The sequence below is a fragment of the Mercenaria mercenaria genome, chromosome 9 (assembly GCF_021730395.1).
Source record: "Mercenaria mercenaria strain notata chromosome 9, MADL_Memer_1, whole genome shotgun sequence".
Lineage (NCBI taxonomy): Eukaryota > Metazoa > Mollusca > Bivalvia > Venerida > Veneridae > Mercenaria > Mercenaria mercenaria.
The window spans coordinates 82,065,213-82,091,533 of NC_069369.1; the positions used below are offsets into that span (position 1 = coordinate 82,065,213).

Sequence of the window (26,321 nt, forward strand, 5' to 3'; positions counted from 1 at the left end):
TGGAAGGAACTTCTCTACATAGAAGACTCTAATCACACCCTTATTCATGTGATACGCAGACCGTATTCATCTGTTTCTGTAAATTGATATATGATGGTATTTGAAGAGGTTTTTATCATATTTATTAAACTTAATTATCATTTTTAGATATATCAATATTCTTGCTAAATATACTGAGCGAAACTTAGCTTTAAAACTGTGAACAGCGTCATTTAGCATAAACGCTTTGTCTACATTTCACCCAGCGTAGCACAATCAGCAGAGTGTAACAAATAAACACTCTAAACACTCTCGTCAAATCAGGCAGAGTGTTGCATAAATCGTTCATTTTGATAAATTATCTATAATACGTTATCGAGTAGTCTGATTTGCAAACTGAAATCATGTGGCATGGTCACGAATTCGTTCTTAATACGGCATCCGCCGAATAAACATCATGGTGATAATACCCGGAGGCAATATATATCGACATCGCAATGCCTGTCATCTGTTACCAATACCATAATTATAACTGTTGTCTCCCCTGATATCGATTTTCTGCCATATCGGACATGAGGTCAATTCTTCCTCATGACCGAGCGATAGAACATTTGTTAAAATATTTTGTAATCATTGAACATGTTCTGTTGCTCTCTTGAAAAATTGCTCGATGCCGATTAAAAAAAAATTCATTTGAATACCTTTGAAAAGGCTTTTATTTTAATATTAGATAGATATTCTTGATTCGAAATCTATTATTAGCTTTGTCACTATCGTCACTGAAATAGAAGGTCTCTCGTACATTTGAACCTGTTTTTTCTTGTGACTGTGTTTACAATATTGAAATAAATGTTCATAATTTGAAATCCATTATCAGCTTCGCTAATATCATTACTGAAATGGAAGGTCACTCGGTCTTGTTACAGAGGGGGAATTTAGAGTGTTCTTGTCTATATAAGAGAATAATTTCAATGTTAAGAGTTAAAAAAGGAACTCAGTCGAAAAGTCTGTGACTGGTAATTGCAATTTTACTTAGCTTATAAATAGAGCAAAGAAAATAGCTCTACAGAGTAATAGACTAAGAACTATTTGTATCCGCTATTATGCGACTACCATACTTTTTTTTCGCGCCATTTTCCTATTTAGTGCTTGTATGCCTAAAAAGTCGAAAAGGGGCATAACTTTGTAAAAACGCACAGTTGGATTATAGATTTGTGCATTACATGTCAAATCAGCACAATAAGCACGTATCTATAGTTCCAATGCTTTCAAACCCGTAATTACCTAAATACTAGCTTACACAAAAAAATAAGCGTAATATTGCAATGTCAAATAAGGGGAATGTTTTTTAATAAAAAAACTGCCAAATATTGTTATAAATTGGGCATAACGTTTGAAAAAAAAGCAAGAAAGAGTTATGCAACAGATGCAATGCATGTCAAATGATCACAGTCTATTAGTAGATACTGAGATATAAGCTTACATACCAAACATAATCACTCGTCACGCGTATAAAGATGTCTACAAATTAACGAGCTAATATAAGGGTTGAATGCATTTTATACGATTTAGATTAATATAAACTACAGTGCGATTCACTGATTTGCAAAAAGTAATACATCTAAACGCACAAAATAGTACCATCAGTCCTAAAATTATAAACTGTAACTGAAACTGAATAATTTGATTAAACACCTATTTTATACAATGATATATTCAATGGTGTTGTACATAATAATGATAATAATAGTTATTATAACAATATCAATAATGACAATAATAATAATAACAGCCTTATTGAAATAAACAGTCCCGATCGCACCCCTCCCCTTGAGGTCATTTTACCCCTATTGCCAATACCAGTGCTTAAAACATCTGGTACGCCCAGACGGGCTGCATATAGAGGTTCAAACCTCCCGGTTAATGGTGCCATCATATACTTTTTAAGAAAAAAATACTACACACTTCCCTACTCATAGAGCCTTACCAACAAGTGCGTTTATTAAACAAAGCTTGGAGATATAAATGTTGAAATGTAAAACCTTTTACAAAAATTTAAGCTCTATCACCCGCTGTTTTCGCATGATAAACAATTATCAAAAATTTAAAACAATGCCGCGAAATCTCTGAAATACAGTGTCTTAATATCTTTTTGGAATGTGTCAAGTGATTTACTTTTGCCTAGTTCTATAGGCATTTCATTCCAAAGTTTTGGACCAATAGTACAGAAACTTCTGTCATTGAATGTTTTGCACTTGTTGTATGGAACAACATAACGATATTCAGAATTTTCAGACGATCTCAAACCTTGTCTACTAGGAATATACTCCGTATGCAATTCTGTTAAGTATAGAGGTGCTCTGCCTGTGTGACATCTATACATGAAAGAGAGTATCTTGAACTCAATTCTTGCTTACACCGGCAACCAATGTAAGTGGTACAATGCTTGTTTAGAACTGTCAAATTTTCTCCTGTTAAGGACAAGTTTTGCGCACATGTTTTGAATACGTTGCATCTTACGCACTTCACAATTAGCTACACCATACAGTATGACATTGCAATAATCCAGATGTGAAATAACTAGAGACAAAACTAAAATTTCAGTGGCTGCTTTTTTAAGTATTTTCGGATGTTCTGAATTCGTAGGTAATTCAACATGGCTGTACGGCATTTGCGATTTATATGATCTTTAAAGTTCAAGGTTTCGTCAAGAAATGCACCAGGATGTCTAATTGTGCTTTCACGTTTGACATCATCACCAGAAATGTTAATGAAATTTGAAAAGCATTTGTTCAATTGAGGTCTGCTGCCAAACATAATAAATTCAGTTTTGGAAGTGTTCATTTTCAGTTTGTTTCTATTCATCCAGTCATTGATTATAACTGCGCATCTTTCAAGGTCTCCGATCGCGTGTGATTGTACGGAAACAGATGTAGGACGAAAGCTTTTGTTTGCTATATGATCATCAGCAAAACCGTAGACTGATATGGATTTTGGAATGACATCAAAAAGAGTTTCAGCATAAGTGAGATACAGCCAAGGACCAAGGCAAGTGCCCTGGGGCACACTGCATTCAAGATGGCGGTCTGATGAATATACATTGTTGATATTAATCTTACAAGTATGAGGCCTTAAATAGGAGTCTACCCATTGAAGAGCGGTATCACAGACGCCATATTGTGCTTTTAGGACATCTAGAAGAATGTCGTGGTCGACAGTGTCAAATGCTGCACTTAAGTCAATCGCAATAAGGGCAGTGACTTCCTTTTTCTCCATACCACTTAGAAGATCATTGACTAACCGAAATTGATTTACATGTTTGTTAATCTGTAAAGAACAGCTTGTTCAATAAGTTTTGATAGAAATGATAAATTACTCACAGGACGATAATTGGAAAGCTCTAGTTCAAGACCGGCTTTTTTGAGCAGAGGTCTAACAACTGCTTGTTTGTAATTCACAGGGTAAACACCTTGTTGTAATGAACGATTCACAAATTTAGTGACACCAGAGAGAGTTTCATCTACATGTGATTTCAGAATACGCGTTGGCAAAATATCTAACTCTAAAGACGTAGTATTCAGTTCATTGATGAGATTTTTCACTTCATCTTGAGTCAGTTCAGTAAATTTGTTTGAATTTTGTATATCCTTTACTTGAGGTTCAAAATTTTGGTATTGACTTAGGGTTTGACGTATTTTTGAGATTTTTGCTATGAAAAAGTCAGCAAATTTTTCGGCCAATGAATTATTAGACTTTCCTTGAGGCAGTGGGTTTTCAGATTTGGTACCAGTTAGCTCAGATACCAATCCATATAGAGTCTTAGAGTCACCTTTAGCGTTCTTTATCTTTTCACTGAGTGTGTTTCTCTTTTGACGTTTGATTTCAAAATTGTATTTATTTCTTACTTTATACGACTCAAACTGATCTGTTTTACCATAAAGCTTCCATGTACGCTCAGACTTTCTAACTTGTTGCTTTTGATGTTTCAGTTTTTTATGGAACCAAGGTTTGGGTGCTCTCTTAATTATAGTTTTTTTCTTTTAGAGGAGAGTGCTTATTCAGGACATCCTCTATTTCCGATTCAAACTCTTTCACAAACTTGTCTATATTCTGTGAATCAACGTATATTGTACTTTAAATTAATTCTGATTCGTTCAAATTTTTAAAGTTTCTAAATGTCACGCTCCTACTAGCAATAGTCTCTTTTTTAACATCCAAGAGAACCTTAACAACACAGTGATCAGATGAAAATGGTCCAGGCTTCACATTTCTCTACATGAACACCATTAAGTGACTCAGTTATGACTAGATCCAAGCTATGTCCTCCTGTATGAGTACTGAAATCAACGTCTTGTTCCGGGCCCATTGCTACTAAAGAGTCCTTGAAGTTTGTAATAGAACTGTTGTCATCGTTTATATGCAAGTTAAATTCTCCCATTATAAGTAAATTGTCATAATATGGTAAAATATTTTCGATGAAATCAAACAATTCAGCAACGAACTGGTTACAAGTCGATAGAACTGGGGGTCTATAAAAACCCCCTACGTGTATGGTTAAAATTTTGATAAGGAGCTTCCAAATACCATATTCAAAGCTTCGAACAGTACTGTGAGTTACCCTTCGCATATTTATCGGGGTTTTACATCTGATCGCAACACCACCACCTTTTTGACTTTTTCTATTAGTTACGCTTAAGTTATTTCCATTCTTGTTTAAGTCGGAAGTTTCAAACTGATGTTGTTTCTCGTCCGAGTCAGAAGAGCGAAATCTATTCTCTCATCTCTGAGATATTGGCTCACACAATCATCTTTGTTCACAACAGCTCAACAGTTCAGCAAAATGCAAGATACATGTTCGCGTATATTTTTGTACTGATTGTATTTCTTAGGGTAAATCAAATTTTTAAAGTTCACACCATTTTGTTTAGGACTTATTTTACTTTTACCACCTCGTTTACTTTAATGCGTTTTCTTTTTACATGATAAATTGTGTAAGTTTATAATCCTATATGCCGCAGGGTCTAGTTTTCCTAATCCGCTATTGTTCGATACCGTAGATCCAATATCCAATAATTGATCTTTAGCGTATGTATATTTTACAGGTAAACGACAGGTAATGTCTGATGTGAATTCATGAAGAAAATTATCAAAAATTTCACTGGATGCAATCCACTGAATCACTGAAGCAACTTATAGTTGAAATAATGTTATCAAATATAATTTTTTTCGTAATTATTAATAATTATTAATAGTTAGCATAGATATTTAACTTTTAACCCAAAGGAACTCAGTGTTGTTATATTTTCTGGTCTTTCGGGATCATTTCTTTCAACCCATACAGATTTGAAGATTTAATACTTCTTAAGCCGGTGCTAAGAGGCGTGGTCCGTGTTGCATTTTCCATTACTGCTCATGAACAGATTCAATGAAATCAAACCGAGTCTGCAATTTTCACTACTTGCCTTGTTATCGGTGCTTCCCAGGGATGTACTTTCCAGATTTTATTCAGACCTAATTTTTGACTCAGAATTAATAATAATAAGAAACTATTTTATAGTTTGTATTCAATTTAAATTGTAAAATGCAATTAAAGACATCATGTGTGTAAAGGGCGGTTCTTCCAAAGGGCTTATGTTCACGTAGGGATCTATGAAAGGTCGGTGCACCCTACTAATCTTTAATGCAAAATACCTAATGCAATATACTTTTAAAATCAACCTAATTTGAAAGTATTTAACTGATATTAATGATTACTGATTTGTTCCCTTAAATTGATAAAAATAATTTTCGATTATTTGTTAAACATTAAAGTCCACCAAATACAAGTCCTACCTTAAATGCGAACACGAGACCTGATAACAGTGTATTCTTAAACGTTAAGAAACAAGTTTATAATAATGAGACTAGGTAATGTATCCAGTCCTTAAAAAAGTGATTCATGCACTGATGTACTTTTTTCATCATTTTGTTTTAATTTACTATGCGTTTTAGAAGTATCTTTTACATTTGCAAAGGTAACGCCACCCTTTGAACAGTCATTGAAACAAGTTTTGAGCTTTTCCAACGGATAATTCTAGCACTTTGCGTCAATGGAACAAACATAACAGAAACTTACCATATTTATGGTAGGAAACATAAGCTTGTAAAATAACGACTCAAAATTATGTCTTTCTTACCACTGGGATGCAATTTGGATGCAAATGATTATAATAGATAAAGGCATGAATTGTTTGTTAAATGAAATGTGTTTTAACAGTTTATATCTCAGAGCTATAATACATATAACTTGTATACATGAAAACCAAGATCACCGTTTTATGATTTCTCTGATCTATGTTTCTGACTGTTTCTTCGATACTGACACCGAGTAGGAGTTTGAAGTTTACGTGTATTTACGATGAAAGCCGGGAAAAATCATTTCTATCTGAATGTCAACAACAAACAAAACTGACTATGCTGGAGAACTTAAGTAAGTGTCAAGTTTGTTGGAATTTCAGAATGTTTTCGTCTGTGAAGACATGAAATCCGAAAATAGGGGGAGAGTTTCTAAAAAAGCTAATAGCTTCCTACTCAATCCTCTATGTTAATATATTGAATATTCTAACAAATGAAATTTTGATAAATAAAATATTGTTAAACCAAATCCGAGAATAGCCTTGTAGGTAATGACAAAATTGAATTTTAAACAAAACAATGCAAATCGAGAGGTATATATCACTTCAAAGTCCATTAAACATTTATACGTTAGTTGCAGTGGTTGAAATAATATACTGAAGTTGCAGTGGTTGATACGTCCATTTTTCGTTACAAATTAAAATGAGCAGAGTTTTGATATATAATTTGATATTTGATATTCGTTCATAGGTGTGGTTATCCATAACTTGGGACATCCGGAGTTATTGTTTAAATCTGGATATTCGACACAAGTCATAAACTTACTCTAGTTGAAAATATAGTAAGTGTGAGGTGGGCATGCCCAGTCTCCTTTATATAGGTTACTGACCGTTCCAAGGCGGTGCCCTTTTTTTCAACTGGTTTTCTGTCTGTCTTGTATTTTATTTTGCGTATGTTGTTTTCTTTGTTGTAAGTATTTCCCCCCCTTGTCCTTGCTCCCCCTGTCGCCCCTCCTTTCCCGTTACATTTGAGCTCCCCCGTTTTTTTGGCGTCGCCTCCCACTTTACTTTGAGTAGGTTTTCGTGTCCCCCTTTACTTTGGCTGCTGGGGTCAATGGGCGGTGCACGATTGCTTTTTCCTGCTTGTAGGTGTACGTTTGTGTGTCTAAAACGGTGCCATGCAGTGACTTGTCTGTTTCTATGTTAGTTAGTTGGGCGTGGATGTGTTTTTATCTCTGGTACATGAATGTCTGCGTTATTGTGGTTTACGTTGTAGTGTAACTGTGATTAAGGAACTTGGCATTGCCTTTGTATTTCAATCCTTGGTTCTACTTTCCCCTTTAACCTCCTCCTCCACCCCCTTTCTCCCCCTTACCACGTCCCCTATCTATATTTGGCATAAATTCATATATACTTGTTAGAGTTTTGAAGCATCCCGTCTGTAATATTTTTCCGTTACAGCTTCTTTTGTTGTGGGCCTACTTTGCAAATGCGTGGCCCAGAGGCTGTGTTTTTAGTGTTCCGTGCTTTCGAGAAATCTACCCTTACTTATTATGTTTGGGGCAACCGGAATTATTGTTTAAATCTGGGAATTTGACACAAGTCCAGGCCCGTAGCTACACTGAGGCACAGGGAGGCCGGTGCCTCCCTGTTTTTCTGCCAAGATTATGAGAAAAAAGGATATGTTTTGAGTCACCATCTTAAAAAGCATAATCGAACTGAGGCACTGCCCCGACAGGCATTAATTTGGAAGGTTGTGTCCCAGCCTCCTCCATAGGAGGGTTTGTGGGGGCTCCCCCAAAAATAGGATATATGATATGAAAAACACACTTTGTTGCGCTGTTTTTATATTAAAGAGAAAATTACCCTTTCACTCCGCGATCTACCCCGATCTACTAATACCGATTTATGGTTCGTTTGTAATGTCTCACTTGCGATGGAGGTCTCGGATGCAACACAGCACTTACTTTTTGGGAGGTGTATGTCTACAATATTCTTCTTGAAGGAGCTGCTGTTTTATCTCATACGAGTAAAATTAAATGTAAAAATGTTCAAACAATTTTCCCTAAAACCAAAGTTCCGTCTTATGTTGCTCTCATGCTGAAAAGGACATTAGTTTTCGATAAAAAAAAATCTTCTTTCATACAATGACAAGGATGTTGCCACAAAGACAGGATATCAGTATAACTCGCCACAGAGGTAAGAGCAAAATGCGTTTTAACAAATTGTTTGCGGCGTGAAATTAAAATAAAACTTCATTAGGTTGAAAAGAACATTCAAATCCATAATAATTACAGCATAAATGGAGTTTCATCAATTGCTCACGATACCACATGTTCTACCTATCGTCTGCTTCAACAAGAATTTCTTCAAAATAAATGAAAATAAACTGCGCCGTTCTCCATCAATGATATTTTGATAAAAATGAAATACATATAAACTATAATGATAAATCATTAAGTTTCAAATGATTTGCTTTTGGCACCAACAAATTCATCGATTTATTTTGAATCTTAACCATACTTTGAAATAAATTAGGTTTGAAAAAGAAATGATTTATATTGTAGGAAATTAGACATAAAGTAGCTAGAAACGTAGGTATGTAAACTTTTCTAGTGCCCCTACCTCCCGATCCCGAGGTTCCGTAAATCATTGCTCCGGCTATAAGTGCCCAAGTACGAAATGACGATGGGAGAGATGCAAATATTAATTCGGGATCCGAATGTTTCACGAATGAAAAATGCAGTCCTTGTGAATGTTTAGAAATAGCTATTTGGTTGGTTTAACAGGCATATTTTATCACATATAAAGGACATTTTATGTTTAACAGTGATAGACGTTTACAGTACATCTTGCCTTAGCGGTCACTTACAGGTATTAATCATTAAGTAGCCAATCAAGAAGCTTCGCAAACTGACTATTCTATTGTGCCGAATAAAAAATACTAAAACATTGTTTTGATATACTTATGGGCAGATACAACAATACTGGAGCTTATTTGAAACTGAATAGGGAAGATCAAAGTTTAAACTAGTATCTACAATGTTTGACATAATTTGTTTTGGCACTATATATATATATATATATATATATATATATATATATATATATATTTTTTTTTTTTTTTTTATTTGTGTGTTACAGCGCACCAACACTATAGGTTATATGGCGCCAAACAGGACTTCAAATTTTGGTTTCACATCTCATTTACATTGAAATAAAAACATGAGGTATGGAATGAAAATTTGCATACCTACTTGAATCGCAGAGTTATAGCAAAACCAAGTGTTAAGACTCTATTAGTCGCCTCTTACGATCATGCAAGGGTAAGGCAGTGGTTCCAATTCTTTTCATACACAGATCGACCCAGAACCGCATGGGCCCTATGGATATATTTAAAGCTGTAAGACTTAAAGTGTACTACACGAATATAATTTTTCTAGTATGATAAATATATAAATTTTCATTCGTATAAAATACTCACGAGTACAATTTTGAAGCAATGGTAAGGGTAAACGTGTAACAAGAAGTGATCATTAGGTTCAACACATCTGACCGAAAGAGTTTTGCTATTGATCATTTAAATTCTAAATTTGACTGGAAACTTATTCTGTCACGCTCTTTGGAATAAAAGTAGCTAAATACGTCTCTCATTGGTATACGGCACTGTTTTTCCTGATATTTTTGAATTACCTTACATTTACAGTATTATGGTTTCTTTCTGTTTATATTATTCGAACGCAGTTATTAGGAGCTTTTTTCTCTCATTTTGTTTTACAAATGCAATGACACTGCAACTTATGCCCATATTACCAAGTATTGAGATCCAAGCAACTAAAACGGAAAAAAACTTACCTTGTGGGTATGCATTTCGCTATTTACATTTGAAAGCAGTTTCACCATTTTTTTTTCATAGTATTTTAGATACTTTTTTGCATTTAGCGGCGTTTAGATTATGACGCAAATGTATCTGATAACGTATTATACTTTTATTTTGATACAGACAGTAGACATTTTTTGACCGGTAACTTGATTCAGTATTATATCTTATAAATCTTTTGAAGATAATACTAAAATTTCTTTACTGGCGTGTCTGAATCATGAAACGACCATGAAATTAACCTGACATCCACTTCTTGTAATAGTGGTAAAACTTTTGTTGGTATTAACCAGTATGGTATCATCTACATTTAAGCAAGATGAACATTTACAGTGAAATAAAGGTCTACAATAGAAATTATTAAATGAATTACAGTTGTGAAATATTTACTAAGCTGTAGGACTAGGAATACCAAAATCTACATTAAGCAAATATAAAACATTTATTGAGTTTCAGATATGCATATGCAACAGAAGTGTTTTATCGCTCACTGCACTTGCTAATAAATTTCATTAAAATGAACGTCTTAACTGAACGACTGAAACGTCGAGGTCTGATAAATCGTTTACTAATATATGCGCAAACATTGACACTAGCCTCATACCCTGCCCTGATCTGTTTTATTGCTTCTTTCGATATTTGATAGAATTAAACCCAGCTCTAGCTGAGAAAAGTCGAGATTGAGCTTTAATGTAATTTTAGGTCTTAAGTTATATCAGTTTTTAACTAATAATTGGCAATTTTTACAACATCTTGGTTTTAACACTGTAATTACATGTACATGTGAGAGGTAGACATAGTGTAGTATCGTACAATAATGAACAATACATTGTATGTAGTGTAGCAATGGTAAGTGTATAAGCGTGTAATTATCCTCCACACCGCTGACCGTAGGAGGTTTAAATTTTAAATCGGAAAATTGTTTCGCTACTCTTCGTGGTATAAAAGTAGCTAAATGCATTTCCCATTTCTACAAGACGCTGTCTTCAGGCAATCTTTTGAATTTCACATCTTCCATTAACCCTTAGCCTGCTGCAGGCGAATTTAACAGCCTTTGCAAACAGCTTGGAACCAGATCAGACGCCGATTTAATCGGCATCTGATCAGGTTCCAAGCTGTTTGCTACTCTGACAATATTTCTTCCAATTTTGGAGCAAATTGAATGAACTTTACAATTTTAGCAGATGATATTTCCAGCAGACGACTATTTATCTAGCATGCTAAAGGTTAAACAGCAGGAAGACCAGATATGCTAAACAAAAGGTTAAATAATTTCATTTACATATGAGGCTGATGTCTGTTTCTATTATTCGAACGGAGTTATCAGGTGCTTTTTATTCTTATTTTATTTCACAAATTCAATGACACTGCAACTTATACCCATATTACCAAGTAATGAGATCCAAACAACTAAAAAGGCATAAAAACTTACTTTGCGGCATTCACTACGCTTCATACATTTTAAAATCATTTTTTCCACAGTATTGTATATATTGTTTCATTTAGCGTGTTTAGATTACGATGCAAGTGTAACTTAAAGGTCCAATACTAAGGAAAGTGAACATTTTAATTTCTTTTAAAAAGCACAGAAACTATTTCATTTTATTGGAAAATGAAAGTTGGTATGTAGAAATTCGAAATAAATCGCAGTATATGTACAATTATTTTTCTATGAAGTATGAAGAAAGTTAAAAAGACCTGGGGGGTCATTCTGTCGATTCATTTAAATTTCAACATAATACACATACATTTCTTTGAGTTCCAAAGACCTTCTGTAAATTTTGACCTGCCAATCTTCATTATTTAGTGTCTTGCAGAAGTCTATGCACTGGCTATGAAAAAAATTGCCAACTCACTTTCCCTTAGTAATGTACCTTTAATGAGTAACTTTTTTGACTGCAAAACTTGATTTAGTATTATATTTGGTAAATCGTTTGAAGATTATTAAAATTTTCTTTCTTTACTTGCGTGTCTGAATCATGAAATGATATCTTAATATGTCAGCCTGACATAGCCTTCAGTCATATGGGAAAATTAGACCCATCGATGTTTCACACGAGTGAAAATATTTTATATAGTGCAAAGAAGGAGCCCTTTACTTTAATTAAATTCATGGAAAAGAATTATAGGTATTTTAGCTTTGCAAACGATGTAATAATATACAATTCATTGTCTTTCTTATGAATATATTATTTTTAAAATGAATTTAAAAGAAAATGGTCTTTTTTGCGTATACTTTATGTCTGTCTATCTACAGTTAGAAACATAGTAAAATATGGATAATTTGCTGAAATTTCTTCTGTTTAACAAAGAATAAATAGATTCTTATGTGCGCTTTAAGACCTTTGCAAACGACTTAGTAATCTATATTCATTTAGCTATTGTTTCATACTAATTTCAGTTTTCTAGGTGAAGAGGAAAATGGCCTTTTTAAGCATTTTGCAGATGAGTGTAGGTTTTCTTTCCTTATCGGAAAGACTCGAACAATCTCGTATGTTTCCGTCAATTCTTACGGAATTTAAGCTCCTTAACGGTAAAGACTGATATCTCCTCACCCGCTTAACAGCACACATGTGCGGATTTATAAATTAGTGGACGCTCCATAATATGATTTGAGCCTTGAGGATCGAAGTTCAAGATTTAAAAAAGAAACGTTGAAATTTGAGGCGGCATATTTTGGGCAAGTTAGAAGTAGAAAATCAAAATTCAAATTCGTAAAGGATGATGTTGAATTTCGCTTACATTGAATTTCGCACAGACTCAGAAATAGAAATTCAAATAAAAAGAATTCGTCGATTTTCGAGGCAGAATTGAAATTAAATCCAACAGGATGACCGAAATTCAAATATTTTGAGGGGAGCGGTCGTCCAGAGGAAAATGTGTCGGCCGCTCAACCCAGGGGTCGTTGGTTCAAGCACCAAAGGGGTCACGACCATGACATCTCATATGACACCAGTACTGGTTTTTCCAGAAAGCTGGCTGTTTCACATTCAATACCAGTTTTAAATTCGATTGCTTTGAAAATTCGAGCAGGCTTGAAATATAAAATCGGGAATAATCTATTTAGATTTTTAACAAGGATCTGTGTTCAATAAACGCTTGATGCCTCCGGTGGCATCCTTGTCGATACAAAGCAACCTAAGTCCAAAACGAGGTCAAGTTCAAGGTCAAGGTCAAACTGAGGTCAGGTGATGTCTGAAGATGAGGAATGGTCACAGGTTACATCTGCATTAGTATCAAGTCATTCTAGTAAGAGGTATTGATGCTAGACGAAATAGTCCCATTTGGTTAACCTCGTATGGACGGACGGACAAACGGACGAACGAACGAACAGACGGACGAACCAACGGACGGACAAGACAATCACTATATGCCAACCGCATCATTAGATGCCGGAAGCATAAAAACTTGAATTTCGATATATCCGATCTTGCACGATTTTTAATCTTTGAATCTACCCGCCCGCTTAGCTCAGTAGGTAGAGCGTTGGTCTACGGATCGCGGGGTCGTGAGTTCAATCCTCGGGCGGGGCGTTTGTTCTCCGTGACTATTTGATAAACGACATTTTTGTCTGAAATCATTAGTCCTCCACCTCTGATTCATGTGGGGAAGTTGGCAGTTACTTGCGGAGAACAGGTTTGTTCTGGTACAGAATCCAGGAACACTGGTTAGGTTAACTGCCCGCCGTTACATGACTGAAATACTGTTGAAAAACGGCGTTAAACCCAGAACAAAACAAACAAAAATCTTTTAATCTTGTGCAGATCACATGCAGTTTCAGTATTATACTGAAATTCAGCTTTTTAAAATTTGAAGTACGATTTTCGAGATGGCTCGACACTAATTGCTTGCTTGATATTTGGCCTTTTTCATTTCAATATCAATCTTTGGCTTTTGGAATATTATAAATATCAATCATTGAGCTTGTCCGAAATTAAAAGCTATTTTGAAATTTGACTTTTTTCGATCTTCAGATGTAACTTTGGATCAAAATTCGATAAGTTATGAAGTTATGAATTTCGATCTTCGAGCTGGCATAAGATTCTAAGCTAGTTGGACACCGCTCACGGCATAATAATAAATGTGCAATTATTTGATTACATATAAAAAACTACTTAAAATCTTTATTTCATAATCATGAACATCAAAGAAAGTATTATAAAGCGAGTTTCCATCTGATTGTAAGAAAGTAGAAATTACTTTTGGAAAGTCATTGTTTGGTTTTATAATAATGTATTGGTTGAGAATACCGTTATAAATGGTATTCTGATTAAACCACCAACTACCATTTAGGTTACTATTTTCTAATCTATCTTTGCAATCACTGTATATTAGACTTAACAATATCCCTAAATCCATATGATCAAAAGTATTAATGTAACAGTACATTGGCGAAGAAGGGTTAGACATCGGCCTGAAATACGGAGTAGGCCGAAAACTAGCGAACAGACTCGACAGTCGATTTACCTGGCCAAACGTATTATCGGCTTTTGTGGTGATTTTCACGATGGGTCTAATTTTCCCATATGGCTATACTTAGATTTTTAATTTTAAGTACAGTCAAACTTGCTTGAGAGACCACAACACTCAATGACTCAGATAACAACCCTACCTTGCATTCATCCATACATCTGTATGTGACAGCTTAGTGAAAAGTCATTTCAATGTAATGTTAATTTTCATGGTAAATATTGAATAGTTTTTCTTATTTTTATATATGATATATGATATGGTTCGAATAACATTATATCTAAATTTCAAAGTAAATAGTCGATCTGAATTTATTTTATTAGACTTACAACATTTTCTGATATCATACAATATGCATGTACAGTCAAACCTGTGAACAAAGACCACTCTTCAGAACAAGCAGAAGTGGTCTTTGTTCACAGGTGGTCTTTATTCGGGGGGAAGGGTCGCTTCTCATTTAGCCATTATCATGCTGATAAAAAGTATTTTTACAGCTTTTTGCTTTCTTTAATAATTCGAGGGGTGAATGCGAAAGAAGTGTTTCTTTATTTATATGCACTTAGAACTCTTTCGCATTCACCCCTCGTTATGTTCTATGTATAAATTCGGCCGGTGCAAACTTGAAAATTTTCAATCAAGCAGTAATTATTATGTAAGTCGTGAAAATTCGGCGGATTTCAAATATATTCATGCCGGAACGGTCTAGCTTGGCCGTTATTGGGGGGCAAATATGACCCTTGGGAATGAATTAGGCCGGTCGCTGGTCGCGGTCGCCAGATGGTCGCTATTCACAGCCTTTTTATGAGCATTTTTCTATGGGGAGACCAGAGACCGGTCGTTGTCGACAGGTGGTCGCTATTCAGGAGTGGTCGCTAGCACAAGTGTAACGATTACTGAATGCATAAAGGGAAGTAATTCCATTAATATGCAAATTTGTAAACCTGTCAATTGTCATTGGAGTAAAATGACAGTATATATGCACAATAAATCACTTTTGGTTTTTCCCTTTATGCATTCAGTAATCGTTACATTACTTTCCCCTCCGAGAAATCTCGTCCCGAGATTTGGCCTAGGAAATACATGGGTAAGGCAACTCCAGTCCGGCAGTTGACTTCATCCCACCGCAGTTGACTTCATCCCACCGCTGCCACCATTTATAATGTTTCAGTGCCACACAAATCCCGTCGGTGAAAAGCTAGCTCATCACCAAAGGTGATTTATTGTGCATATATACTGTCATTTTACTCCAATGACAATTGACAGGTTTACAAATTTGCATATTAATGAAATTACTTCCCTTTATGCATTCAGTAATCGTTACACAAGTTTGACTGTATCTTACAATTTTCCGTCATTGAGAGAAGTTATTCCCGTAATAATTATCAATAGCTTGAAAGGTAGGACTATCTGCAGTAGCGGCTACATGGAAATTAAAAAACATTAAAACAACATGCTCAAAATGATCAATTCAAATTTTTTTGGTCTTGCATATTATGTATAAGCAAGAAACATGAATTTTTCAATTTAGCAATTTAATTTAAAATTTGGGTACTATCTCTATAATATGAGACCACTTGCATTAAGATATCTTAAATGCGCGCACCAACTGAAGTATGATACTGAAATATCTCACAAATGCCACATAATTATAACGTCGTATCGTGTTTTTAAGCTGTTGTCATATAACATACCTATTCGGAAATGAAAATTGAAGACATATTTGTCACACCCACAGCTCCCTTCGGATATAGCTTCCCGGGGAGCTGTATTCGGCACACGTTTTCGTATATAGCTCCTTGGGACAGAGGTTCTGTATACGACAAACCCGAATATGACTCCTTATACATGGAAAAATTAAAATACTATAACAGTACTGTTCGAGTAACAAAAAAACATAAATATTTGGCAGAGTGTCATTTTGATATACGATTTTCCACACCACTTGGGAGACAGGTGGGGATTGAATAAATTTTATTTCTTGTGGCATTCATACGTATGAGCTAGAGAGCGAGAGTGCGTAGGTACACAGTCCCGAAAACGGATATAGTTAGACCAATAATCGCCAACCTGTACAAGAAAATAATAACTGGCAATTTAAGTTAGAAACATGGGTTTAAAATTTTGTACCTGGTCTAGCAAATATGACCTCGAGTCCAAATACATACTTGATCATACTGTGACAGGCACTCATCTTCTGTACTATGTGACAGAATTATCAAATTTGGAAGGAACAAATGTTAATTAGGTGTACCTGAAGATTTTAGGGTTTTTTTGTCGGACTTGACGAAATAAGGTAGTTGCCCCAAAGTTCCAAGACTGTCCAGAAATATATTGGTTTAGTACTAGTTATGACCCTTGCATCAGAATTAAGGCATCACGTTTGAAATATTTGACACTATTTGGTCTTTAAAAAAGCGACATAACGAAATGTCCTAAATAAGCCACGTAGTCCATGTTGCATAAAAACCCCGAGGAGCTATAATTATACGGAACAAAGCTACAGGTGTTCCTTTTATAGCTCCAGTTTAATCAAGGGAGCTATATACGGAGATATATACGGAGAATACGAAAAGGTTTCGCCGAATATAGCTCCCCGAGGAGCTATATCCGATGTGACACATATTACTAAACCTAGATTAGACACTACCGGAAAGCCTGGTAATTCATACAGCTGAGGCAAACTGAAAGACGGAGACTAAAGATAATAAAAACAAGAGGGTCAGGATGACCCTGGATTGCTCACCTGAGTAAAATGAGCTACATGTTTCAAATGTCAAACTGATGATAAAATATTAAGAAAGTCAGTAGGTCACATTCATGGTCAATGAAATTCAGTTTTACGATTTGTGTGCAAAACTGTGTATGTCATCAAAATTTCAAGGCTGTATCTTAAAAAAATAAGAAAGTAGGTCAGTAGTCAAGGTCACAGTCAAGTGACATCATATTACTTGGGGTCATCAGGTAATTATAATTAAACAGTCTTGGAAATAGGATCAGATGATTTTTAAAGTATTTTTCCTATATAACTCACATAATAATAACTAAGTGATCCCAGGGCGGGGCCTCTTTTAACCCCACGGGGGAAAATTTTAACAATTTTGGTAGAGGACTACTAGACAATGCATCATACCAAATATCAAAAGCCTAGATCATATGGTTTCTGACAAGAAGATTTTTAAAGCTTTTTTCTATATAAGTCTATATAAAACTTAGGACCCCAAGGGCAGGGCCTCTTCTCACCCAAGGGGTACAATTTGAACAATTTTAGTAGAGGACCATAAGACAATGCTACAAACCAAATATCAAAGGTCTAAGTGTTGTGGTTTCAGACAAGAAGATTTTTAAACTTTTTTTCCTATATAAGTCTATGTAAAATTTGTGACCCCCGGGGCGGGGCCATATTTCACCCTAGGGGGATAATTTGAACAATCTTGGTAGAGGACCACTAGATGATGCTACATACCAAATATCAAAGCCCTAAGCCGTGTGGTTTTGTACAAGAAGATTTTCAAAGTTTTCCCTAAATAAGTCTATATAAACCATGTGACCCCCGGGGCAGGGCCATATTTGACCCTAGGGGGATAATTTGAACAATCTTGGTAGAAGACTACTAGATGATGCTACATACCAAATATCAAAGCCCTAGGCCATGTGGTTTTGTACAAGAAGATTTTCAAAGTTTTTCCTATATATGTCTATATAAATCATGTGACCCCCGGGGCGGGCCATATTTGACCCTAGGGGGATAATTTGAACAGTTTTGGTAGAAGACCACTAGATGATGCTACATACCAAATATCAAAGCCCTAGGCCATGTGGTTTTGTACAAGGAGATTTTCAAAGTTTTCCCTATATAAGTCTATATAAACCATGTGACCCCCGGGGCGGGCCATATTTGACCCTAGGGGGAAAATTTGAACAATCTTGGTAGAAGACTACTAGATGATGCTACACACCAGATATCAAAGCCCAAGGCCCTGTGGTTTTGGACAAGAAGATTTTTAAAGTTTTTCCGTTCGGTTGCCATGGCAACCAGAGTTCTGCATGGAATTCAATTCTTTGAACAATTTTGAAAGGGGGCCACCCACGGATCATTCTTGTAAAGTTTGGTGTAATTCTGCCCAGTGGTTTTCAAGAAGAAGATTTTTTTAGGAAATGTTGACGGACGGCCTTTGGCTCAGGTGAGCTAAAAATACAGCCTCTATCGCATACACAAGGTTTTTCTTTGATTTGACCTAGTGACCTAGTTTTTGACCCCAGATGACCTATTTTCAAATTCGGCCTAGATTTCATCAAGGTAATCATTCTGACTAAAATTCATGAAGATTAATTGAAAAATACAGCCTCTATCGCATACACAAGCTAAATGTTGACAGACGACAGACGACGGACGCCGAACATCGAGCGATCAGAAAATCTACCGAGGCAAATGAGGCAGAAAAATGACCGAGGCAAGTGCAATATAGCATAGTTTTCGCACAACCTATGCGCCCGTTAGTTTATATTCCAGCTGACACTGTCGCTGTCAGTTGATTCATGTTCTTGCGAAAGAAGTTTTATGTTATGCATACCTAAATAAAACGTGGCGCTTATCTGACTTAATGATGATATATTTTCTAAATTGATTCATTTTGACATTACAACAGAATGAAGTCTTGCAATCATGAGGTTTTGTTCTTAACACGCTTTTGAACATATCATTTCTAAAAAGTCACGATTATAGATCTACGTACAGCATTTCAAAACTTCGTTATAAGACTTCTCTCAAAAATATATAGTCACTTAAAAGTTAAGAACTTATATCAGATACACTTATTAATTGTTCGTAAGTATGGAATCTTCCCGTTTATACTTTTTTATATAAATGTGTGACATTTTAGATTTTGATTAACTTATAAGTATAACTTTATGACTACATTTGATCTTTTAGATCTGACATGTCATACGCACTATTTATCCTAGTGCTGAATTTAAAAAATGTAATAGTATTTTAAGAAGATTGACAAAATATATTATGTACTAAGTACATTGATTTTGTATTACGTTTCTGTATTGTATTTGTATATGCATAAACTGTGTTGCTTCTTTCAAATTTTCGTTTCACGTCAGCCATGCTAAAAGGTTTATAGCTCTACATGAACATATATACATTTACTCAACTGAAGATGTAAAAACCAAGCAAACATGACCATATGCCTTTAAATTAGCGTTTTAGAGTGACAATAATCGCAAATACGTTGGCTATTTCAAAACTCTTATTTTTCTGTAGATCTATATTAAAATAAAATGTACGCGAATCTTTTTAACGTCATTTATTTTTTCCGAAATCGGTATCTTAAAAGTAACAAAAAACATGTTTGAAATGCAGAAAAACGCACGAAATGGCACCCTCGAAAAAAAATCCAGGGGAGCATGCCCACTGGCCCCCTACCAAATGCCTCCCTATTTTTTTACCTCTGGCTACGGGCCTGAAGTCATAAACTGTGTCAATTTGGCTTAAAACATTCTGTTTCCTCCTTATAGATAAAACAGAATAATTTGATTTTGTCCCGTTATATTGTATTCCAATAAGAGTGGTTGCACCTTATCATATAAATAATAAAGGTAAGACCTTTATCATATAACTTAATTAAATAGAGGTAAGATCCCATTCATTTGTTTAACCTTCTTGAAATTCATTATTATGATATTTGCGGTTACTGTTTGTCAAAACCATCATATAATCGAGTTTTATTATAAACAAGATTATTTATCATTTATGTCTAGCACGAATCTCGTCATTGTGATAGGAAACAGTTGCGCCTATTTTTTTTTTACAATTTGCCTACAAGTGTTTCTGTTTATAGACGAATATATCTACAAACTGCGGTTTATCGAAGTTACAATCTGAAAAGAAAACGAATAAAATTTAAATGCACTGACACCTATTACATCCTTACTCAACTAACCATAACGTCATGCGCAATATGAAACTATTGTTACTAGATGACAAAAATATGTTTTAAAAAACTTATATCAAGTTGTGTTGCAGCTATCCGGACTTTATACAAACTGACAATGGTAACATACCAAAAGTGATAATATCTTCTGAAAAATTGATTATATAATACAGGATATAAACAGAATAACAGACTCTAAAAGGACTTAACACCCACCCCCTCAAAATAGTGACGCAATCATTACTGTTGTTTTCGAGTGTGATTGTAATTTCGTGCATTCGTTTGCAACATGTCCATGTTTCCCATCGAAATGTATAAAAGCAGACATTCCGTTATCAGAAAGATTCGAATTCTTTGAAAAATACTGAGCATGGTACCGAAAGAGGACAGATGCTTCAGTTGATCATTTCAGTATTTTTCAGGATGTGTTCATGCATTTCAAACTCACTGACATTTTCTTAAATTAAATTCGATTACTACTAATGGATATTGTGCTTCCAATCAGTTGAAAATTGATAGATCGCAACGCATTATGCTTGACATTATTTGCTTAAAAAAGGAATTTATTTTATGCTAACTAATGAAATACTGTATTCTATCAGTTAAATATTTTCATATCTCACCGCTCACACTGTGAAAATATGAAATCTATATTTTCACACTGTGAGAGATATGAGCTCCGCCCCCTCATACATTGTGTATGAATTTTAAATTATTTGCTTAAAACAGGATGAAAATTATAGTCGCACTTTGTTCTTTATAATATATTTCTCGATTCAAATTATTTTACTTAAAGAGAATTCCATACCGTTATGCAGCAAAATATAAAACAAAATGGAACTTTATGTTGCATGCGTCTTTATAACGTCACAGCACGTCTGACGTCATGTCTGTTTACGCCTTGTTTCCCGCGCTGAGATTAAAACAGTTGCAAAATGCATTTCTCAACGTCATTGAGCATAAAATAAAAAGAAAATTTGTTTGTTTTTCGTGAATATGGAATGTATCTCACCTCGAAGTGATAATTTTTTTTTCACATTCTCACTCGCACTTCAGCTACGCGCTCGTGAAAATATTTGTAATTTTCTCACTTCTCGGTGAGATATATACCATATTCACTCAAAACAAACAAATATCCTCTATGTAGTATCTTGTTTGGACTGATAGTGAGGATATTGTTTAGAATATTATTAATAGGAAATTTCACATATATTTCAAATCGTTATTTTAAAGACAAAATTGAGTATATTGTTCAAATAGTTAAAATGTTGAAAACTCGTAAAATGTTCAGTAATACACTATATACGACAAATATAAAAAGTAAATATGATAGAGCTACCACATTAACTTAGAAAAACTTTTAACCACTAGTTGTAGATGCAGCTCTCAGGTAAATGTTTTGGCGGGAACGTGGCTCTACTGAACTTTTTTATCAATTTATTTGTCGTCCTTGTATGTATATTTACGTATTCTGAGAGCATTTAGTATTAACACCCTAACCTGCTCGGTCACTAGCTTTTCCTTAATTTAAAACCTTACTTTTATATGTATTGCAGTTCTAAACGGAATGTATTATTCCCACCATTTATTGCTCCTCTTGAAAGTTTTTTTTTAAAACTTGTATGTGTATTGGGGAGGAGAGTTCAATTTACAAGAAGTTTGGATGAATGGTCGGTGAAACAAAGTGGAACGCTGGGTTTCATGTCGAAATTTAGCCCAATACTAAATACCAGGAATACTCAGGAGCTTACTCTCCAAGACAGGAAACACTCATGACATATTCAGATACGCAGTGGTGTAAATGACGTCACTAGTGATCTGACAAGGCAAGGCAAGACTTCAAGTAGGGTGTGCGTGAAGGAAATGCATACATTCATTACTTGATTGGCTTGATATGATGGGATGCTTGATGTTTTATGTATGTAAGTTTACCCGCTTCTCCCACCCAAAACGGACAGGGTCAGGTCTTGAAAATTACTGAATTGTATTACTGAATACTAGGAACTGACACTCCAAGAAAGGAAAAAATTAGGATATTTTTATATTCTTGCAGTAAATACGAGGAATGTTCGAAAAGTATTGTGTATTGTTGTAACACGCCATTTTCACGAGCAATTTCACGTCGATGGTTATACAGCTTATTACCTCTATTCAATATCTACACAATGGTATATACCTTTATCTTGCCTCCTACAAGTTTCTTGCATTTCTATTGGTCAATAGACGTCACGTATAGACAGGATATATTCCAATATCCTGCTTGTACATTTCAGATATGAATTTTGATTAAAACAAAATGTAAAATACTAGATTATAGCATATGAGTAAAGGGTAGTCGGCAAGATAAAATCGTTACACAGCTTGTTGGTGACAGGAAACGGGATATACGCTGTCTCGAAAAGCTTCGCTCTCGTCTGATATGGATTTCCTCGACAGCGTATATTCCGTATCCTGACACCAACAAGCAGTGTAACTAATAATATCAAGTCAATCACTTTTTTACCTAGTTCTCGCCACTGGCATCAGACCAGAAAGAAAATGCCTCTGTATATGTTATACCCTACCCCTAGGTATCATATAAGAACCATGGTCGTGAACGGGAAAATATACTAACCCATTTCAATCGCGTATTTCATACCAAAAACGCGCAGTTCAGTAAATGTGTACTATTGATATTAAACAAGTGGTAATTTATCTTCGGTTGTGTACCTGTCACATTTCTTCAATACTTCTTATCTTAACAACGTGTAGTTTATAGTTTTTTCAACGGTACACAAAAAACATGCTTGAACTTCCCTGGTGAAGTTCCGGTCTAGATTACAGACACACTCTGATTGGCTGATGTGAAAATGTATGTCCGTCGTCATTTTACTACAAATGTACGCTTAAATATTTATATGCAGCATAAATGTGCAAAATGAATTAAATAAACAGAATAGATGTATACCAATGTATGATTTCAAGTTCAAAATCATGTACAAGATGACTTTTATTCATCATTTCGAGCCTTATCGTAAAACTGTGAATATATTGCATTCTGTTTTTGTTTGTTTACATTTCGCTTAACATGTGCACACTGCCGCGACCTCTAGACCGGATGTTCATTAGGGGAGTTCGCGCAAGTTTTTTCTGTAACGTTGACTAAAGCATAAAAATGTGCAGCATCTCTGCAATATGGAATATTGAGACAATGTGACAGGTGCACGAATGAAGATAAATTATCGCTTGTTTAATATCAATAGTACACATTTTACTGAACTGCGTCTTTTAGGTATGAAATACGCGATTGAAATAGGTAAGCATATTTTCCCGTTTACGACCATGGTTCTTATATGATACCTAGGGGTAGGGTATAACATATACAGAGGCATTTTCTTTCTGGTCTGGTGCCAGTGGTTCTCGCTATTTCAATATGGACAGTCGTTGACCACTTTAGCAAAAATGGTTGGAAAACGAATAACAAATACTGAAAAGATTCGGTCATATATAAAAGTTCGCAGTAAACTCGTTTGTTCTTTGAAGAGCTTTTTGCCGAAAAAACCCGTGTTTACGGTTTTAATAAGGTATCTTATGAGACAGTTAGCAGGTGGAAAAAGAAATTGATTGTGGTGTAGAGTCTGTTGAAATGCCCCAAAATCAGGTCGGCCGAAAACAGCAAAGTGTAACCAAACTGTTTTGAAAAATCACAGAAATTCTTCAAAATGATGATCGATATACTGTACGCGATACTGCACACATTGTTGGCATTTCATTATCAACAGTTTATTTTATTTTAAAGAAATTCTTGAAAGTTAGAAAGATTTCTGCTAGGTGGGTATCCCATCTTTTGACTGACGACCAAAAAAGGCTACGTGTTGAAACTGCCAAAAGATTGCTAAAAATGTTCCCAAATTTTTTGCAAATGTTGTTACAGGTGATGTAACCCGGGTGCATTATTTTGAATCTGTCAGAAAGGTTTGGAACAAAATATGGGCCATCAAACATGGCTGAAGGCCAATAATTGCATAACGCACTTTGAGTGCAAAGAAAGTTTTGTATGCCATATTCTTCTCCAGCGGAGGTATAGCAGTACAGATTCCAGTAAAAAAGGGTAGAAGCGTGACTGGTAGGTACTACCGTGACGTTATCTTGAAAAAATTAATGATTCTGAAGTACTACAAGAAACGTCACCTATTATCAGGTTTCAAACATGTTCGACTGCTGCATGACGATGATCCAGCGCACACCGCTAGTACAGTAACACAGTTTTTGAAGTCGGAGAGAGTTACTGTGCTACCACATCTACCTTATTCCCCAGAACTGGCGCCATGCGACTTCTTTCTGTTTCAAAACTGAAAAACTTCCTTTCTGGTCGAATATATCGATCGAGACCAGCTCTCGGTTCAGCTGTCCATTAGTACCTCCGTAGTATACCAAAATCAGCCTACCGGGACGCTTTCCAGAAATTGATCCATAGACCAAAATATGCATTTCTCATTCACGTTTCCACCAGTTACACAATACTTTTCGAACACTCCTCGAATTTGTAGGAGAAAACTTTCAAATAACCAAGCTACTCTAGACTGCCTGCTATAAGGATATTTTATTCAGTTTCAAATTTAAAAGCTAGTCTACTTTTCCAGCAAAGCCACAATTGTTAATTTCATTGATCTGCTGTCTCAAACATAACTGTTTACATTTTCTATTCCTCCAGGGTTCATAAGTTCCTCCCGGCTAATTCAATTTGTTTAGGAATAGGTTAAAATTAGTTTTTGAAACTATATTTCACTTCTTTGTTTCAAAAACTAATTATAACAACTGACTAAGAATGATTCAATGTTTATTTTTGCAGATTTTAAACTTTTAATTCAGCAAACTTTTAAAAATGGTTATCTAATGAGAAACATATACAAGTTATATAAATCGCCTGTCATAGGGCTATCTTCTGACTTTTATATGGCAGTTGGGTCTTTTTAAAAAAAATCACAGATATTATACCATGCCAAAAACATACATTAACATGTAAAAATAAAGCGTCAAATTATAACTTCTAAAGAGATTTTTTGTTGTGAACTAATGAACATAAAATCAAAGTAAATGCTTACCTCCGAGAGACATGGAAGCTGTCTGTAACGATCCTGCCCATGATGTGAGGGACACACTTGATCCATACCTCTTGAGTAGGGTAGCATGCATTATTCCTACACCATACATATTTGCACCAATCAGACAAAATGCACCGAAACTAGCTAACATTATTACCCAAGACCATCCTTTATCCAAATTTTTGAATTTGTCTGTGTTATCAGATGAATTTTCCAAATTTTCAACTTTTATCTCTGAATTTTGTTTTCCCTCCATTATAAACTTAGGTAATGTTCACGTGTATGGCAATGCTTTTTTATATTGTTACTTAACGTATAAACAGCAATAACTGGTGTACTTATAGTAAAATTAACAGAGCGTAACGTGAAACGTAATACTGATGATTTCTTACAAATTAAACGGTTACAAAAAACATGTACATTAAAGATTCCCTATCCGTTTCTTTATTAGTTAATTTGATATAAATTGTAAACAATTAAAGGTCATGTGTAGGAAAGACGCTAATCACCAATTATGAAATGACAAGCGTTTAAATTTGTATCTTTCTTACAATTCACAAAAGATTGGGAAATATTTAAATGTTTATTTAAATCCGTAACGATGTGTACATAGAATCGTTTGAGAGTTAACAGACTTCGGCTTCCGCTGCCAAAACCAGTTCGAATATTTTAAAAGGATAAAACGTTTTATAAATAGATAGTAATGAAAAGATGTGCAGAATTACAACTTCGACCTTCTTAATTACTGATTTAGCCACCATTCATTTATAAACTTTATTTTACCTTTTAGGTAGAATATGGCATTATGTAACTTCATACATAATTCATACATAATTGGAAGAGAAATATTTGCTTT

General features: G+C 34.9%; 1 protein-coding gene across 2 annotated transcripts in view; it reads right to left on the bottom strand.

The window, feature by feature from the left end:
• Window positions 1-25,755, bottom strand: part of LOC123547599 (monocarboxylate transporter 9-like) — a 47,509-nt gene extending 21,754 nt beyond the window's left edge. For both annotated transcript variants that reach the window (XM_045334831.2, XM_045334830.2), the window contains exon 1: window positions 25,466-25,755. In XM_045334831.2, the coding sequence (XP_045190766.2) occupies window positions 25,466-25,721 (256 nt within the window). In that variant the 5' untranslated portion in view covers window positions 25,722-25,755. The remainder of the gene's footprint in view (window positions 1-25,465) is intronic.
• Window positions 25,756-26,321: the final 566 nt, after the last annotated feature.